At 34.6% G+C, this 20,145-nt stretch overlaps 1 protein-coding gene across 1 annotated transcript in view; it reads left to right on the top strand.

The window, feature by feature from the left end:
- The first annotated feature begins 5,188 nt into the window (after positions 1–5,188).
- The window catches only part of PMPCB (peptidase, mitochondrial processing subunit beta), a 29,543-nt gene continuing 14,586 nt past the window's right edge, over positions 5,189–20,145 (top strand). Inside the window, exons 1-6 of the mRNA XM_003771477.4 lie at positions 5,189–5,394; positions 14,401–14,541; positions 14,923–15,009; positions 16,513–16,642; positions 18,454–18,652; positions 19,139–19,218. Coding sequence (XP_003771525.1) covers positions 5,308–5,394; positions 14,401–14,541; positions 14,923–15,009; positions 16,513–16,642; positions 18,454–18,652; positions 19,139–19,218 — 724 coding nt within the window. The 5' untranslated portion in view covers positions 5,189–5,307. The remainder of the gene's footprint in view (positions 5,395–14,400; positions 14,542–14,922; positions 15,010–16,512; positions 16,643–18,453; positions 18,653–19,138; positions 19,219–20,145) is intronic.

Below are 20,145 nucleotides of genomic sequence, written 5' to 3' on the forward strand. Positions count from 1 at the left end.
ACTCTTTGAAGTATGTTAGAATCCTTACAAAGTGTTAACTCACTGGAATTGATAGAAACAATGCTTAAGTTTACATTTTTGAGAGTTCACACATTAGCTCACACATTAATTCACAAGTTTGGGAGATTTCAGGATTCAGTATCAGATTCACAAGTTTACACCTCCCACAATCCCACTCTCCTTTAAGAGATCATATATAAAGAAGCTCTTGGAGCCTCAACGAGAAGCAAGTCGGTGGAGGAGATTGACAGAGCCAGAATTAATTCGGGAGAAGATTCAGAACTGGAGATTCAGAGGGAGCTGGAGGCTGAAGCTGAAGCTGGAAGAGACAAAGGACAAGCCGTAAGAGCTCTTGGAACCAAGGAGGGAGATATGCCTCTAAGAAAACTAACTGGGCTATTTTGAAAGAGACAATAAAGGACTATATTTTAACAGCTGGTTGCATTTGAGATGATTATTACTCTGAACTGAACCTAAGGCTGCCTCCAGAAGCCTCCACATCCCCTCCCCCCCTTCCCAAACCTTCTCCCAAAGAAAGATCATATTTTAGAAAAGAAGAGAACACTGCAGAAGTAGGAGAGGCTTTTTTTTTTAAACTTCAGTATCGTAGTCTTCCCTATTTTCACAGTAATTTTCTATGATTGGATTCTTCTTTGCCTGCTCTTTAAAAAAAAAAAAAAAAAAAAAAAAAAGAAGCAGCAGCAGCTAATGGAATAATCCCCTCTCATCCTGAGTTTAAGGGAATGGTGCCTCTATCTTTAGGTCTTTCTTCCCTCTAATCTGGAACCCAAACCAAGAACCAGAACCCCTATTCTACCCCAACTCTTGTTTTTCACTAGTCTACATTCACTCAGAGGAAGAGCTTGGGATGTTCTGACCTACTCTGTCATTTTCCCACAGTTCTCTCTCTGAAAGGTAACTATTTTAGAAGAATAATACTGCCATACATGTATGACAGTTATAGGAGAACAGATGCCAATGGGTAAGAATACAGCTGTGCAGTTTTCATTACCTTTAACTACACCTGTAAGCTGGTGGCTCAGACATGCACCAAGACATGCTATTTCCAAGCCAAGGCTCCAAAGTCACTCAGGAGTCATACATAGTTTTAAACAGCTGTATAATTTTAGACAGAGTTGATGTGATACTGACAGAAGACTATTCTGTCATCAGAGAGGCAAGGCAGTAGTAGTCTGAATCATTTTTCTTTCATGCTGCCTATATTATGCTTCTTGAAAACCAAAGATCATGGTTGAGGGTTGACTATTAAGCAGTCCTAGTCATCTAGAAGATTTTAAGGATTTTTCCATGAAGGGGTGGAGAGTAGTGGAAGCAATATCCTAATCTTCGCTTCATGAAAGTTAGGATAGCTTTTCCATAAAGGATACTGAAACCATTTTTGAGATTTGATTGATACTGAGGACTAAAGAGAGGCTGTTGACATTACTTTCTGGTGATTACCATTCAGTTGTGTCCAACTCTTTACAACCAGGTATGATATTTTCTTGGCAAAGATACTGGAGTGGTTTGCTCTTTCTTTCTCCATTGTATTAAGGCAAACAGATGTTGCCCAGGATCACACAACTAATGAGTACCTGAGGCTGAATTTCAATTCCGATCTTCCTAACTCCAGGCCAGTACTCTAATTGCTGATTCAGCTATCACCTGCATACAAAATATTTGTAAGAAGTTCCAGTTGTTCTCCAATCCTTGTCTAGTAGAAAATGATGGTAACTCGGGCAAATACAACTTGCTTGAATGAACTTGAAGTTTTCTCAATGCATATCTTAGTTGGATATTCTTCTCTTACTATGTCCTAGTAAATCTCCTTTTATTAACTGTTGAATGACCTATCAGTGTCTCATCTCACTCAAGGATTGGATATAAACTACCAGAGGGCTGAATGGGGACCATCTAATGTCTCAAATCAAGGCCTCCTTTTAAACAAAAAAATCAATCTTTCTGTCAGGTATGATCCTCAAATCCCTCCACCTCCAAAAAAACCCATCAAGAACATTACAACAAACTGTGAAAGTCAAATAGAGTAATCTGTATTTTATTCTAAAAAAGAATAGAGAGTTATGTGATCAGACATGTCACTAAGAAACATCAGTTTGGCAGCTAGGGAGTATAGATTAGAAAGGGGACAGCACAGAAAGAGTAAGAATAATTAGAAGGCTATTGTAATAGTCCAAACAGAAGATAAAAGGTATGTATGATAGTATATGTGATGATATGTATGTATGATAGCTGTTTTACTATGGAGAAGAAGCAGATGTGAGGGATATGATTTGGCAATGGACTGACTATAAAGGGTAAGGAAATATCAGGAATTGAGAATGACCAAGATAGTGAAGCAAAGAAATTATAAATTGGGTATGAGGAAGATTTGGGGTTGGGCCTAACTTAGGCCACTACCTTGGTAGTTTAGTGTTGATATTGGAACAAATGAGTCACTTGGAGGTCATTCAATAGTTAACAAAAGGAGATTTACTTAACCAAAACAGGAAAGGATATTGAGATAGTTTAGTTTATATGTTAAAAGGAAATGAGACTAAAAGTATCAACAATTAACAAATGATTTATTTATCCAAGAGGACTACATTCAACAAGGATAGGCTTCTTGAGAGCTTCTTGAATTGATTTAGCTGAGTAAAATTCCTTTTGCAATCCACCAAGCAAGCATCCCAAAGCCCCTCTAAATAATAAATTGGATATTTATACTCATCATAAAGAGTAGGTACAGTGCCATAAATGGGTATAGTGCCATAAAAATTCCGTTACAAGGCAGTTAGGGATCTCCATTGAGTTTTCTTGCCTTTCAGTAATTAAATCAAAGGTTTATAACAAAAAACAAACTAAAATTAAAATATTTATAAAACACTTTCTTTAAAATAATTTTATTTACAACAGCAGCATTCACACCATAGTCCAAATTTTATGAGTGAATTGACTCTTAGATGGATTGATTCATCCGGGTTCATAAAAACATTAAATCTGGGACTCAAATTCTGATTGTCTGATGCCTTGAAAGCTCTTTCCACTATATACTATATATATTTTGGTAACTTAAAAAAGTTATCAACAACTAGTTATAACGGAAGGAAGGCCCAAACTAAAATCCAGGTCTCCTGACTCTAATAATACTCTTTTCACTATTCCACAGGTAGATGAGTAATATATATATTCTAGTTTTGAAAAATGTTTCTACATCTAGATGTAAATTGTTCTGGTATTATGGGATGTAATGACACTTCAAACAAAATAATGAAGGCACTTTGCAAATACTTGATCCTGAAGAGTTCCTGAAGCTGTTCACCTTTACCTACTGGTAAAGTAAGGATTTTCTGTTTTTTTTTAAAAATCCTCCATCCTCTATTGTTCAATTTGTCCTTTGGGGGCACAACGTCTCTTTTCCTGCCTTACATGGTTTTCTGTAGAGGTGGTTGGTGATGTTGTAGGTGGAATGCTGGGCCTGGAATAAGAAAGTTCTAAGATCAAATTTGGTTTCAGACAATTCCTGTATGTGTGATTTTGAGTGTAACTTATATTTGCCTCAGTTTCCTCAACTGTTGAAAGGAGGATAATTACTTTATCCTCTTCTAGTTTTCCACCCAAGACCTGAATGGCCAGGGCGTCACGTGTAACTCCTCCTCGGGGGAGGAATCCCTTACTTCCTTACTTCCCGGGGTTGATGTAAGGATCTAATGAGATAAATATTTTTAAAAGAATAATGTTTTTCCATTACACTGAATTCCCAATTCCTATGTTTTTGCCTGCCTGCATTTTGGATTTCCTACACAGGCTGATTATACAATATTTCAGAGTCTGATTCTTTTTGTACAGCAAAATAACGGTTTGGTCATGTATACTTATTGTGCATCTAATTTATATTTTAATATATTGAACATCTACTGGTCATCCTCCCATCTGGGGGAGGGGGTGGGAGGTAAGAGGTGAAAAATTGGAACAAGAGGTTTGGCAATTGTCAATGCTGTAAAGTGACCCATACATATAGCCTGTAAATAAAAGACTACTCAATTAAAAAAGAAGAAGAAGAAAAAAAAAGAATAATGTTTTTAAGTGAATAAGATAAAATACATGGGATTACAGTAGAAAAAAATCTAATGAAATAGTTATAAAATGTTTTTAAAAAAAGCTGGAGCATTTTATGAAATTGATGGATGATATAGAAAAAAGAAAAAAAAAGAATAATGTTTTTAAGTGAATAAGATAAAATACGTGGGATTACAGTAGAAAAAATCTAATGAAATAGTTATAAAATGTTTAAAAAACAAGCTGGAGCATTTTATGAAATAGATGGATGATAAAGAAAAAAGAAAAAAAAAGAATGTTTTTAAGTGAATAAAATACATGGGATTACAATAGAAAAAAATCTAATGAAATAGTTATAAAATGTTTAAAAAAAAGCTGGAGCATTTTATGAAATTGATGGATGATATAAAAAAAAAGAAAAAAAGAATAATGTTTTTAAGTGAATAAGATACGTGGGATTACAGTAGAAAAAAATCTAATGAAATAGTTATAAAATGTTTAAAAAAAAGCTGGAGCATTTTATGAAATTGATGGATGATATAAAAAAAGAAAAAAAGAATAATGTTTTTAAGTGAATAAGATAAAATACATGGGATTACAGTAGAAAAAAATCTAATGAAATAATTATAAAATGTTTAAAAAACAAGCTGGAGCATTTTATGAAATTGATGGATGATAAAGAAAAAAGAAAAAAAAAGAATAATGTTTTTAAGTGAATAAGATAAAATACATGGGATTACAATAGAAAAAAATCTAATGAAATAGTTATAAAATGTTTTAAAAAAAAGCTGGAGCATTTTATGAAATTAATGGATGATATAAAAAAAAGAAAAAAAGAATAATGTTTTTATGTGAATAAGATAAAATACGTAGGATTACAGTAGAAAAAAATCTAATGAAATAGTTATAAAATGTTTAAAAAACAAGCTGGAGCATTTTATGAAATTGATGGATGATATAGAAAAAAGAAAAAAAAAGAATGTTTTTAAGTGAATAATATAACATACGTGGGATTACAGTAGAAAAAAATCTAATGAAATAGTTTTAAAAAAAAAGCTGGAGCATTTCATGAAATTGATGGATGATATAGATTTAGTCTTCCCTTTACAGGAGCCATGTCATTCTCCATTGTGGCCACACAGTGGCGATCAAGGCCCCGCTTCACGAGCAAGAGAGCATGTTTCCGTAAGACCCCGGAAGTTCCTCCGCTCCCCTCAACGCTTTTAGATCCCGTTCCGTTCCCCAGTCAAGATGGCGACGCTTGCTGGTCTCCGATCTTTACTGCTGCCGGGGCCCCGGCGTCTCTGGGGGTTGTCGGACAAGTTCCTGCCCCGAAGGGTGAGTTACACGTGACGCCTCGGCCCTTTGGTCGCGGGTGGAAAGCTAGGAGAGACGGAGTAAGTGTTGAGGTAACGTGGAAGATGAGGGGCAGCCTGGTTTTTCCGGCCACCTTACGGCCGCCGAGGTGGTGAAGATGACACCGCGTGACTTAGCGGTTCTGACGCAAGCCAGGAGACTACAAGTCCCGGCGGGCATCGCGGCGCACTTGATCCTTGACGAGCTCCTCATTGGATGCGTTATAGATCGGTGTTTAGTGTAGAAATTAGGGGAAACACTGACTTTTAGAGCAGAAAAGGAATAGAGAGAAGGCCTCGGGAAGTTAAAAGAAGTACCTTTGTTTTAGTCAAATCCAAGTCCTCTTTATTTCAACTCCACCTTGAATGTGAATTAGAGAGAGAAACGAGATCTTGTGAATGTACCTTCCTAGTAAAGTCTTAAACCTAAAACGTGTTCATTTTAAGTTATTTGCTCTTCTACCTTTTGTAGTGTCTAATTTTTAAAATTTGAATTGGTTGTTAAATTTTCTTTTAAGTCATACTAATATAGATCTCACCCATCCTCTTTCATCACCCTTTGAAATCAGTCTCTCCAAATATAGATACATCAGTCTAAATGCATCGCTTTCCTCTTTTTTTTTAAATCACAAGTTCTACGTTTCCCAGAACATGCGAATTATATTGGTATAATCTTCTCTACGTCCTCTTTTATTCCTATATTGAAACTTGTCTGACAAATTAAATTAGAATTCCTCCTAAATGTCCCACTGGCACCTCAAATCTGATACGTACAAAACCGACTTTTTTTCTCAAAAGTGAGGAATTGGTGCCGTCTGCAAGACTTTGAGGGACTTGCGTGAAGGCAGCACTTCCTGTGTGCAAAGCGCCTTGCTGAATTCTGACGAGAATTTGTTGAACTGATTTATGATACATTGTGCTAAGTCCCCATCTTCGAGGAGAGAGCAGTCTAATGAGGGAGACAATTATGTACAAACAAAAGATGTTTGCAGCGTGATCAATGGAAATTAGGAGAATTGCACGTGTTTCATCTAGATTGGATTGCTCGCTGGCCAAGGGAATGGGCTGGAGGGAAGGAAGGGGGGAAAAAGGTTGTGCAAGGGCGAATGTTGAAAGCTGTCTTTGCATGTATTTTGAAAATAAAAAGCTGTTACTTAAAAAAAAAGAAAAGAAAAGAAATGTACAAGATTGTGTTCTAGGTTTGTCCTTGAGATGTGTGGATTTTTGAAGGGTAAAGAATTCAGTCAATAGTAAACTGATTAAATGCTTTCTATGTGCCAAGCACTGTATGGATATAACAAAAAAGAAAGCCAGTCCTTAACCTCAAGAAGATTACAGTCTAATGAGGGAAGACAACATACAAAAGGAATTGAAAAGAGTCAGGTGAGAAGAGGAAAGTTGAAACTCTTCCCTTGTTGGTTACGGTGGTAGTGATTGAACTTCTCTGATACAAGCTGCCTCCCTTCTTTCTTTCATAAGTAACTAGGCTGACTGGACTGTTGTGAGTGAGATAGTTAGCTGCAGTTGGTGGGAATGACTGGGTCCTTCACAGGAGTTAGTTCTTTTGTGATTATAAAGTCTAGGTAGAAGCAGGAATGGTGATCTAGGGCTACTGTAATTTCCAGTGACAATGCCTGGTTTCTTTTTCTTTCTTATGGCAGGACGGTTCACAGCTGGGCAAGGATAATTATAATAATTCATTTATACAGTGCTCTTAAGATTTACCAAGAGTTTCCTTGTGCTTTCAAAAAAAAACCCCCAAAACCTAGAAAGTCCTCCATGAACAAAGTGAAATGTACTGTATACAAAGGAATAGCAATGTTCTGCAATGACTAGCTGTAAATGATTTTCTTATCCTCAGCAGTACAGTTATCCTTGACTACTCTGAAGGATTTATGATGAAAAATCCTATTCATATCCAGATAAGGAATTGATCAACCCTGAATACAGATCAAAGCATATTCTCTCTCTCTCTCTCTCTCTCTTTCTCTCTCCATTTCTCTTTTAAACTTAACTATTTCTTGAGGGTTTTTATTTTTTATTAGGGTAGGAGATCTATGTTTTCTTTCACAACTTGACTTTTATGGAAATGTTTTTTTAACATCTCTCTCTCTCTCTCTTTTTCTCTCTCCATTTCTCTCTTTTTTTAAACTTAACTATTTCTTCAGAGTTTTTATTTTTTATTAGGGTAGGAGATCTATGTTTTCTTTCACAACTTGACTTTTATGGAAATGTTTTTTTAACATCTCTCTCTCTCTCTCTTTTTCTCTCTCCATTTCTCTCTTTTTTAAACTTAACTATTTCTTGAGGGTTTTTATTTTTTATTAGGGTAGGAGATCTATGTTTTCTTTCACAACTTGACTTTTATGGAAATGTTTTGTTAACATCACATGTGGATTCTTAATTATGAGTGGGAATAAGGGAGAGAACTGAGAACTCAAAAAAATTAAAAACAAATGTAAAAAAATTTTGTTTTGAATGTAACTAGGGGAAAATATTAAATTAATACATTTTTTAAAAAAACAGATTTTCCTTAGAGTACCCTATGAGGTAAATGGATAAAGTATTATCCCCATTTTATAAATGAAGAATCTGAGAATCAGGAGGTTAAAAGATTTCTTGTATTTATCCCCAATTCATCAGAGTCAAGGATGAAGGGATGAGTATATTCCTTTTTTCCCCACTAGAATCAGCTAGGTGGAGTAGTGATTAGACGCTTGGTCCTGGACTTAGAAAGACCTGAATTCAAATCCATCCTCAAAGACTAGCTGTGTGACCCTGAGCAAGTCACACCACTTTTGCTTTCCGTTTCTTTAATTGTAGAGATCATCCTAGTATCTACCTTCCACAGTTGTGGTGAGGATCAAATGAGATAAATTTGTTAAAACATTTACTTAGCACAGTTGCCTGGTAAAAAATGTTGTTGTGACTCTGTGACCCTTTTTTTTTTTTTTTTTGCCTTAATTTGTATTCCCGGTGCTTTGTATGGTATTATTTTTATCCTCATTTTTTAGATGAGGAAACTGAGGAAGACAGGTGGTTGAGTGACTTGCCTCTGGGTCACACAGCTAAGTGAGTATCTGAAGCAGGATTTAAACTCTGTCTTCTCAACTCCACTGTGCTACCTGAGTACTTTATTGCATTATCCACCGCCTCCTGAGGTAGCCTCTTCTAGGCAGTTGTAATTATTAGGAAGTTCTCCTTACATTTAGCCTACAGGATTTCACTGAATATAGTTATTCTGGCATTTCCAAATTTACTTATTAACCTATCATCTAATAATATTTCTCCTTGTTAAAAGTATTATGGTCTAGTGAAAAGTAGACTAGATTTTAAATGAAAGATCCTGATTTTTGAATTCCAGCTCTGTTTGACCTTGGACAAATCACTCTACCTTGGCCTAGTTTTTTAATATGTAAAATTAATGAGTTAGTTTAGATTCCAGATTCTTAAACTGTAGTTTGAGAACTAGCTGAATGTGGGGAGGGGGTGTCACAAATTTTAGATTTTTTTTTAATGTTTATTCATATTTTTATGTTTATTTTTGTATACCTATTTTATATTCCTATATACTTGGAGTCACATAAAAATTTCTTGGGCAAAAAGTAGTCATGAGTGGAAGAAGTTTAAGAAGCCCTGGTCTAGATCATAGGTTCAGATTCACCTTGCCACCCTCTATGTACAACCTGTGCTATAGCAGCCAGATTGAGCTGCAACTGAGAAATATTTAACAAAATAAATAAATAAATAACTATATATATATATATATATATATATATATATATACTGCAGTACAACAATAATGGCATTTATATAAAATACATACCCATGTGCCAGGCCCTATACAAAGCACTTTACAGATACTATCTTGTCCAATTCTACAACAGTGCTACAAGGGAGGTATTATTATCTCCCATTTTGCAATTGAGGAAAGCTGAGACAAACAGAAGGAAAGTAATTTGTACAGCATCATACAGCACAATAAATGCCAAAGCTGAATTTGAACCAGAACTTCCTATTCATAGTACTATTTAGCTACCTAGAAGAAAGAGATAATGGTAGCCTGTTATTTTTTTAAGGCATCTTTCAATTTGAGTTTGACATCTCTAGATGACTTGTAAGCGTTTTTCCAGCTTCTAGTCGATGATCCTGTTATAGACTTTGTCAAAATCTTTACTAAATTTTTTACTAAAATATATTCTTTGACATTCTCCTGTTCTACCAATCTAGTTAAACAACCCTGTCAGAAAAAGAAATGGTGTTATTTTAATATAATCCGAGGTTTCTGGTGTTATGCTGACTTTTAGAAATCACTACTTCTCTTCATAAGTGCTTTCATATCTATCAGTTTTTCAATACGCTAAGATGTAGTTTTTAGGCCCTGCTTACTTCAATTACTAGAGAACAGATAAGTTGGAGTTTTTGTTTGTTTTTGCTTTTTTTTTTACTACTTCCTTATTTTTGATTTTCAGCTTCTTATTAGCCATTTTTATTCTGTTTTTTCCCCATCCAAAGACCATTTTTTTTTTTTGCAAGAGAAAACAGAAGTAATGAGGTTTTTCATTGCCATCATATCTTTATTTGACTCCAGTATACAAAAATTTAAAAACTCCTTTTGCTAAGTAATCCTTAGCATTCACAGCCTCTCATTCTGGGTTTTAGTATTTCAGATATTCTAATAGTTTTGTACTACTTTGTGTTCATTTTAAGTTATTTGCTCTTCTACCTTTTGTAGTGTCTAATTTTTAAAATTTGAATTGGTTGTTAAATTTTCTTAAGTCATACTAATATAGATCTCATCCATCCTCTTTCATCACCCTTTGAAATCAGTCTCTCCAAATATAGATACATCAGTCTAAATGCATCGCTTTCCTCTTTTTTTTTTAAATCACAAGTTCTATGTTTAAATAAGTTCACTTGTCATTTCTACTTCAAAAAACAATTCTTTGCTAGTCAGAAATGTTCAGAATAGTAGTTCTACTTGAGGCTTTCTCTGCCTTTTGAAAGATGAAATCATTAAGTCACAGATTTGTTGGTTTCTCTGTTGCCCAGAGAGAAGTCCTATAGATCCCTAGATTAGTGATCCTGCATCAAAATCTATTTCCCAAACTTGTATAATTCTTTCTCTCCAGGTGATCTGTAATTTTTTTCAATACAATATATTTTTTCTAACATTCTTCCATATGTTTACATAATGTTTACAAATGTAAAATGTATACATTTTATACAAACATTTCCTCCCATTGGTTCCTGCCTTTCATCAAATGAATTTTTCTTAATTTACTTGGCTATGCCATCACTTCTTTGATCTATTCTGTTCTTTTTAAATAAGACCATTTTATGAACCAGTCTTGAGTCCCATTCTGTCAAGTCTCAGTGATTATAGTGAGGTCATATTTGTAAAAATAATTATAGCAGCTCTTTTTGTGGTGGCAAAGAATTAGAAATTGAGGTGATGCCTATCATTGGGAAATGGCTGACAAGTTGTATATGAATGTGATGGAATATTATTGTGCTATAAGAAATGATGAGCAGGCGGATTTTAGAAAAATCTAGAAAGACTTACATGAACTGGTGCTGAGTTAAGTGAGCAGAACCTAGAGACCATTGTACACACACAATTTTTCTTTATTTACTTGGCTATGCCATCACTTCTTTGATCTGTTCTGTTCTTTTTAAATCAGACTACTTCATGAATTGGTCTTGATCAGTCTTTGCAGAAGATCATCTATGATTATGATGGACTTAGCTCTTCTCAGTATTGTGATGATCCAAGATAATTTCAAAGGACTCATGATGGAAAATGCCAACCTGATGGAATTGAATGCAAATTGAGACATAGTATTTTCTTTTGTTTTTCTTTTGGGGGCTTTTCCCCTTTGCTCTGTTTCTTCTTTCACAATATGATTAATGAGGAAATATATTTAACATTACTGTACTACATGTAATTGGGAAAAAAATACTTTTTATTAAAAAAAGAAAAAAAATCATTTAATAAAGGAACTGAGAAGGAGGTCAAATTTTTTGTTTAGCTCTGGTTTTTTCATTAGGAATAAATGGAATCCACCTGTTTCATTGAATGTCCATCTTCTTCCCTGGAAGAAAATGCTCAGTTTAGCTGCGCAGTTTATTCTTGGCTGCATTCCAAGTTCTTTTGCTTTATAGAATATATTCCAGGCCCTTTGATCTTTAATGTGGAAGCAGCTAGATCCTGTGTGATCCTTATTGTGGCTCCTCGGTATTTGAATTGTTTTTTCTGGCTGTTTGTAATGTTTTTTTCCCTTAGTCTGATAGTTCTGAAATTTAGCCACAATATTCCTTGGAGTTTTTATTTTGGGGTCTCTTTCAGAAGGTTTTTGATGAGTTCTTTCAGTGCCTATTTTACCTTCTGATTCTGTTACATCTAGGCAGTTCTCTTTGATGATTTCCTGTAAAATAGTGTCTAGGCTCTTTTTTTTTTTCATCATAATTTTCAGGAAGTCCAATAACCCTCAGATTATCTCTCCTAGGTCTATTTTCCGGGTCTGTTGTTTTTCTAAGTAGATATTTAACATTTTTTCTATTTTTTTTTCTTTTGGTTTTGCTTGACTGATTCTTGATGTCTCAACGAATTGTTCATTTCTATTTGTTCAGTTCTGATTTTTAATAAGTTATTTTTTTCATTAACTTTTTTCTTCTTTTTGTATATATCGAATTGAGTTTTTAAATGAATTGTTTTGCTCTATGGAATTTTTTTCCATTTTACTAATTTTTTAAAAAATAGTTATTTTCTTTTTCCAATTCAGAAATCCTACTTTCCTGGGAGTTCTTTATCTTTTCCAATTCGCAAATTCTGTTTCTCTGGGAGTTCTTTAGCTTTTCCATTTCACATTTCAGGAAATTGTTTTCTTTTTCCACTTTATCAAATCTTTCTTTTAATGAGTTATTTGCTTTTTCCATACTCTCTTTCAGAACTTCTTTTTCCTTTCCCCATTTTTCTTCTAGCTCTCTTTTAAGATCTTTTCTAATTTCTTCTAGGAGAGCCTTTTGTGTTGGGGACCAGATTATATCACCCTTTGGAGTTTTGTCTGGAGATTGTCTGCTATTAGTCTCCTCAGGGTTAGAAATCTGCTCTCTTGCTGTATAGAAGCTATCTATAGTTAGAACTCGCTTGGCCTTTTTACTCATTTCTTTTTAAAGCCCTTAGGGTCTGCCTTCAGGGCAAAGAGGGTCTCAGCTTCCTCTATAGAATAGGGACAGACAGACAATAGCTGTCTTGCCAATGGGCTGCAAAGAACGGCCTCACTTCTGCGGAAGTGTTACTGTCCTGGGCAGAGCCCCGCTGACAGCGGCTGCCCTGGGATGAGCAGCGGAAAAGCTCCGTGCTGCAGACTATGGCTGCGTAGCTACCCTGTGATTGTGCTGAGTCACTCCTGGAGCTGGGTGGGTATGGCCAGGTCCTGTTAAATTCTGGCGTTTGGGGGTACACTCTACCTTTGGTGTTCGTATAACTACTCTGCTGATCTACTGCTTTGCAACCAAAGCAGAGCCGCCAGCCTGTGGTAGAGTCCTCTCTGCAAGTTCTCTACCGGCAGAGACTGCCCTGCCCCATTCCGCTCATTGTGCTAGCCTCTGTCCTCTGCCTCCCTGCCTTCGCTGGCCTCCTCCCATCTAATCAAGACAGACCTTTTCTGGCAGTCTTCCAAATTATCTCTGGCTGGCAATTTATTGTATTCCCAATATTCGTGGATTCTACCATTCAAGCACTATTTCTGAGGCAGAACTAGGTAATTAGCAAGTGAGGGTTGAAGGGAGCTCAGAATGAAGTGTGTGTCCTCTCTGCTATCTAGGCTCTGCTCCTCCCCCCCCCAGATTAACTTTCAAAACCCTTCATAACCCCTCCCTCAACTTTCCAATCTTTTTACACCTCACTCCCCACTATGTACTCTTTAATCCAGTGACTCTGGCCCACTTGCTGTTACTTAAACATGCCACAACATCTCTTGACTCTGAGCATTTTCTCTGGTTGTCCCTCATCTCTTGCTTCTTGGCTTCTCTGGTGTTCTTTAAGTCCCATCTAGAGTCCAATCTGCTATAGGAAACTTTTGTGAACCCCTCTTAATTCTAGGGATTTCTCTTGTAATATTTCTTTTTTATCCTATACATAGCTTGATATATATATTTGTTTTCTTTCTCCCTCATTAGATTATGAATTTTTTGAAAGAAGGGATTGTCTTTTGCCCTTTTGTAACCCCAGTTGTTAGAATATTGCATTAGCATTGGCACCCATACAGTAAGTGTTTAATAAGTGATTATTGATTGATGGATGGATTTCAATTTTATGTCTTTGTATTCTAAATTCAGGCTCTTTTCCTTCCATTATACTAAATGAACACTTGAAAAAGTTGAGATTCATATAGTAAACTTTGATTTATCTCTGCTTTTTTTTTTTTTTTTTGGGGGGGGGGCTAGTTGAGGACAAGGGAGATGAGAATGGATGTATTGAAGGGGAACGCAAGAATTTCACATGCATTATCAAAGATGGAGTCTAACTGACACTGATACATTGATCAGTAGAACTCTGTCAAGTTTTATGAATTTATTCCTCAGCAGACATATTCACCATTTTGAATGGCTTTTATACTATTAACCCACAGTTACTTAGTGCTTTAAGATTTACAGTTTAAGAAGTACATTTAAGATTTTTTTTCTTTTGGCAACTCTTTGATATAGTTAGTGTTATTATTATTCCTATTTATCAATAAGGAAACTGAGCTTCAGCATATCATTGTATATAGTTACATAGCTAGTGTCAGAATTGGGATTTATGTTCAAGTTTCTTCAAGGCTGGAATTCTTTCCACTAACACTATTCCAGGGAAGGGAGAATCCTAAGAGATGTAAAAATATTCTAAGACCTGCAGACATCTCATATTTTTGTAACTGAAAGTTGGCTAAAGATTTATATAGTTTATATTAGAGTATAATATTTATTGTAATTTTTTTTTCAGCCCATAAATTTTGGAGTGAACAGATTAAGAAGTACACAAGCAGCCGCACAAGTAGTTTTGAATGTTCCTGAGACAAGAGTAACAACTTTGGAAAATGGACTCAGAGTAGCTTCTGAAGACTCTGGCCTCTCAACATGCACAGTAGGTAATCTTTTTTTGGGTGAGGATTCATTTGAAGAAGACAACTACTGGCTGTAAATTTACTGCTTTTCAGGCCTTAAGTCCTTTGCTTGATAGCACGGCTAGTATCTTTGGTTTCCAGGGGTGACCTTGAACCTAGAGTATAACACATTACTCTTTCTACTGTTTCCTTTGGCTCTTACAATGTATTATCATTTTTGTCCTGGTAGCAAATGTTATTTTGTACTATTATTATAACAACCTTGATGACTCCACATCTTGAATCCTATTCACTATTATAAACGAACTATTAATTCATTACAGTAAATATAACTTTGAAGTAACAAACCAAGATGGGTGGTCTTTTGTTATTTTTTGTTTTGTTTTTGGTATTTTCATAAGGTTGGACTTTGGATTGATGCTGGAAGTCGATATGAAAATGAGAAGAATAATGGAACAGCTCATTTTTTGGAACATATGGCTTTTAAGGCAAGTTGTCAGATTTGTTTGGTATATTTTCTTTCAGACTATAAAGCTGATTAATTATCTGTGATAGAGCACATGTCATTCTTTTCTACTGTCCTATTTTACTGTGTCTTTGCTGGTCTTCAGTAGCATCTTTAAGACACTGGTGATACTTGAGTTTAAAGTTCAGAGAAAAAGTTTTTTGTGATATAAGGATAATCTAAATAGGCACCTCTTGAGAATGAAGGAAAGAAAAGAAGAATGGATTAATTAAGCATTTGCTATCTGTCAGACACTATGCTAAGTGCTTTGCAAGTATTGTTTTATTAATTCTCAGAACAACCCTGAGAAGTAGGTGCCATTATTGTCACTGTTTTAGTTGAAGAAACTCAGGCAAAAGTATCTGAGATGGGCTTCAAGTTCAGGCCTTGCTGAGTCCAAGCCCAGGACTCTTATCTATCGTACCACCTACTTGCCTTTAGAGCCCAATGTACTTTTCCCTTAAGCAATCAGAGCAGTTTACTTGAAATTCACCTTGTCTCATAGTCTTTGTAGTCCTTATATGTGATATGTAAAGCACCTCTTTTATGTACCCACTGTGTATGCTTTATTTGTAGTTGTTGTATGTCATCTTACCTTCCTCACTTTAGACTTCATAAATGCATATTTTTCAAATAAATGTTATACCTTATGTGGAGTATAGTGCAGTGCTCACATAATTGGCACTTAAAAGTAATCATTACTCTTTGAGCTATCACTTTACAACCATCAAAGAGCTAAATTAACAAAAATGAAAAATTGCAAGTGCTCAAGAGGCTGTGGGGAAACAGGTATTTTAATACACTATTGGTGAAACTGTGAACCAGTCCAGTCATTCCGGAAAGCAATTTGGAATTTTTCCCAAAAAGCTATTAAACCACACATACTGCTATTTATTCTTTATCTTAAAAAAAAAAAGAAAGAAAGAAAATAAAGAGGAAAAGGATCTACATGTACAGAAATATTTGTAAGCTCTTTTTGTAGTAGCAAAGTATTGGAAACTGAGGGAAACTGAGTCATTCCCCATCAACTGGGGAATGACTGTGATAGAATACTACTATGCTGTAAGAAATGATGAAGAAAATAGTTTCAGAGAAACCTGGGAAGTCTTGCACAAAACTAAGGTAAAGTAGGCAGAACTAGGAAACCAACTTACGTAGTAACAGCAATGTGGTAAACATAATCAAGTTTGAAAGACTTAGTAGCACTGATCTGTGATAAAACTCAGTGCACATTTCATTGAAGTTTTTTTTTTTTTTCTTGGACATGGCTAATACAGGAATTTATTTTGCATAACTACACATATTTGTAATTTTGTTCGTTTTACCTTCTCAATGATTGGGACAGTGGGAGAAGGGAGAGAGGAAGTGAACTGAAACTAAAAATAAAATTTAAATTTAAAAAAGTTTTGTTTTTGTTAAATTGAGGACTGTATAGTCAACTTAATCAACTCTCTACTTCATTTATTCCTCTCCTTCTTTTTTTCAGGGCACCAAAAAAAGATCTCAATTAGATCTGGAGCTTGAGATTGAGAACATGGGTGCTCACCTCAATGCTTACACATCCAGAGAACAAACAGTGTATTATGCTAAGGCCTTCTCAAAAGATTTGCCAAGAGGTATTTATTATTTTTATTTACAAAATTCTGAAAATATCTCTTGAAGGGTATTATATTTCTTTTGGGGTCCATATTTCCCTTTTCTCATGAAAGCTTTAGAAAAATAGAATTGTAGAATTGAAAAAAAAAAATATTAGAAATCTTTTAGTCCAACGCCCTTTTAAATGGATGAATCCTTTGCAACATTCCTGATTATGAAGAATTCACCATCTTAGAAGACAACTAATTCTACTTTTGGACAGCTCTAAAATCTACCTCCTTAAAATTTCTACCACTAATTTTAGTTCTTCCATTTCAGCTGAATTAAGTCTCATCCTTGTAAGACAATTCTTAGAATATTTTGGCACATTCTTTGTCGATTGTCAGTGTGAACATACTCAAATTATTTTATATCATATAGTTTTGAATCTCATTGCCTTAATAATCTCTCAGTTTTGGCTGTCTGCTGAAAGTCCCTGCTAAGATGTGGTGCCCAGAACTGAAACAGTATTTCATATACATTCTGACCAAGGCAGGGTGAGACTTCTTTATTCCCTAATTCTCAATATTATATTTGGTCACTTGAGACTGAAGTAGCTTTTTTGATTCTTATTTCTCACCACTGATTTATACTGAGTGTACATTCAATTAAAATTACAGTCTTTTTGGGAGATGACTAAAAACCATTACATTGAATTCCCAATCCCTATATTTATGCCCACCTGCATTTTTGATTTCCTTCACAGGCTAATTGTACAATATTTCAGAATCTGATTCTTTTTGTACAGCAAAATAATGTTTTGATCATGTATACTTATTGTGTATCTAATTTATATTTTAATATATTTAACATCTACTAGTCATCCTGCCATCTGGGGGAGGGAGTGGGGGGTAAGAGGTGAAAAATTGGAACAAGAGGTTTGGCAATTGTTAATGCTGTAAAGTTACCCATGCATATAACCTGTAAATAAAAGGCTATTAAATAAAAAATAAAATAAAATGACCAAAAAAAAAATTACAGTCTTTTCATATGAATTGCATCCTAACTAGTGTTTCCTCAGCCTATTCTTAGGTAGTTGTAAGATTAAATGGTAAAAGGTATTAATTGTTGGTCTGCATTGATAGAGGGAGTTCTCAGCTGACATTGTTCTGGTGGAACCATAAGTCCAAATAGAAAATAGAAACATTTGTTAAATATTGAATCCTTTTCCCATTTTTTATTTCTATAAACAATAATCTCTACATTTTTAGGTGCCTTGGGTATCTAGTGTATTGTACTTTTTCTTTTTTTTTTTTTTTTTGCATAGCACTAGGTAGCTTTATTGACAACCATTTTTTTTTTTTTTTTTTTGGATTTGTTTTTTCTTGTTTTTCTACCAGACTTATTTCATTGAGATAGAAAACTCCAATGAGGAATCTCATTCTACCAAAATATACTGACATCCAACTCATAGTCATAGAGCATGAGGCTGAGAAATTAATTAATTAATATGCTCACATCCCATAGCTAGTATATTTTATTTATTTATTTATTTATTTTTAACAGGGCTCCATGTTTAATTTCTACAGTTTCTAACAACTTACTATCATCACAAAAAGAGGGATATGGGAAAACACATTCACTTTCCTCTGCATCCAACATTAAATAACAAAATAAAGCAGATTCTTAGTCCCAAAGAGCCTCTCTATATCTAGTATATTTTAAAAGAAAAAATTTGAATTCAGGTCTTCCTAATCTTTAGGACATACTGTTGCTCTATTAATGTAAAAATTTGTTATGCTCTATTAATGTAAAAATGATAATTCATGAATTTTGGGATTTTTTGTACTAGCTGTGGAAATTCTTGCTGATATAATACAGAATAGTACATTGGGAGAAGCTGAGATTGAACGGGAACGTGGAGTTATCCTCCGAGAGATGCAGGAAGTTGAAACCAATTTACAAGAAGTTGTTTTTGATTATCTTCATGCTACAGCCTACCAAAATACTGCTCTTGGACGGACAATTTTGGGACCCACAGAAAATATAAAGTAAGTATATTCTCTGATGCTCAGGATTTTGTGGTAATAGGAAATAATATGGTAAATCATTAGTAATGGACTGCCATGAGAGCATTGTTTTTTCCATGCTTGGAAGTGTCAACTTAGAGATTCTAGATTTCATTTGTTAATCATATAAACATGAAAATGTAACTATATAATGTATTATTTGCTGTATTTAACCCCACATGACTCCTTGATATATATTTATTAGATTGACATTTAAGCTTACAAACCTTAAAATTTGGAAGAATCAGTTATTAGGTAGTACTTCACTTTGACTCAAGGCTATTCTTGAGTATAGATGAGAGATATAGACATCTTGCTTTTTTCTTTAGTATGAAGTATGACAGTTGAGATGCTTCTTTTTACATATCTGACACATATTATTATAGCACATCTTCAAAGCGATATTGGAAGTCAGTGGTGTTCTACTTTTCTTTTATTTTTTAACCATCTTTCTTTTTGCACTTTCAGATCTATAAACCGTAAAGATCTGGTGGAATACATAACAACACATTATAAGGGTCCAAGGATTGTTCTTGCTGCTGCTGGAGGTAGGTGATCAGACATGCAAAGTATTTGATATGTTTTGTGTCCATTTCACTGGGCTCTTTTCCATAGTTTTTTACATTACTTTAAACTGGTTGGGAGGTGCTTCCATGTAGCTCCACATTTAATACCTAAGTCACTAAATCTATAAAAATCTAAGGTAGAGGGAAGAAGTGGAGTAGATATTTCATTCATTTTGAAGATAGAAACTTTTAAAATCTTAAATATGTTTCAGTTATAGAATAAATTATGAACTCTTTCCATATTAGTAAAGTTCAAAATCAGAGATAGAGTGGGACATATTTTTGCTTGGAAGATGTTTAATTTATGGAGACTTTTAAGTTTACTTTTCTAACAAATATTTTTTGAGTATAAGATTTTGATTTCTTTTGAATGAACACTGTTTTAAGTTTCCTAAGCCTTGTCTTGGCACAATGTGGAGCTGATCCACTGATCATGAGTGAAAAGTTCTTGAAGTTTCCATTGAAAACACCAGGCATTTGAATGCACAGACATGACAATAAAGCTCCCAAAAGTTTGGTACCATTTGTTTGATAGCATAGGGACAGAAAATAACAAATTGCTAGAGAGCAAAGGATTCTCTATCACGTGGTTTCCTCCTCCTCTCCCCCCCATTTTAAGTTAACTATCAAAATGTTTTGTTTCTCCTTTTGCAATTTCTCCACTTTTCACTATTGATTCTAGATTTAATTTCTTTGGGGATTATAAGTGTGTCTTGGTTCATCTTTTTGTTACTGATGCTTTTTTGATAACTTGCATATACTTCAAAAGATTGGTGATTTTATTGGGAGAGAGACTCAATTCAGTTCAGTAGCCTATAACATGTCTCACATTGTGTCAGACTCCAAAGGATAGAAAAACAAAAACAAAGTATCCCCTACCAGTACATAAACATTTCTTAAGTGTCAGTT

The sequence above is a fragment of the Sarcophilus harrisii genome, chromosome 5 (genome assembly GCF_902635505.1).
Source record: "Sarcophilus harrisii chromosome 5, mSarHar1.11, whole genome shotgun sequence".
NCBI classification, from domain to species: domain Eukaryota; kingdom Metazoa; phylum Chordata; class Mammalia; order Dasyuromorphia; family Dasyuridae; genus Sarcophilus; species Sarcophilus harrisii.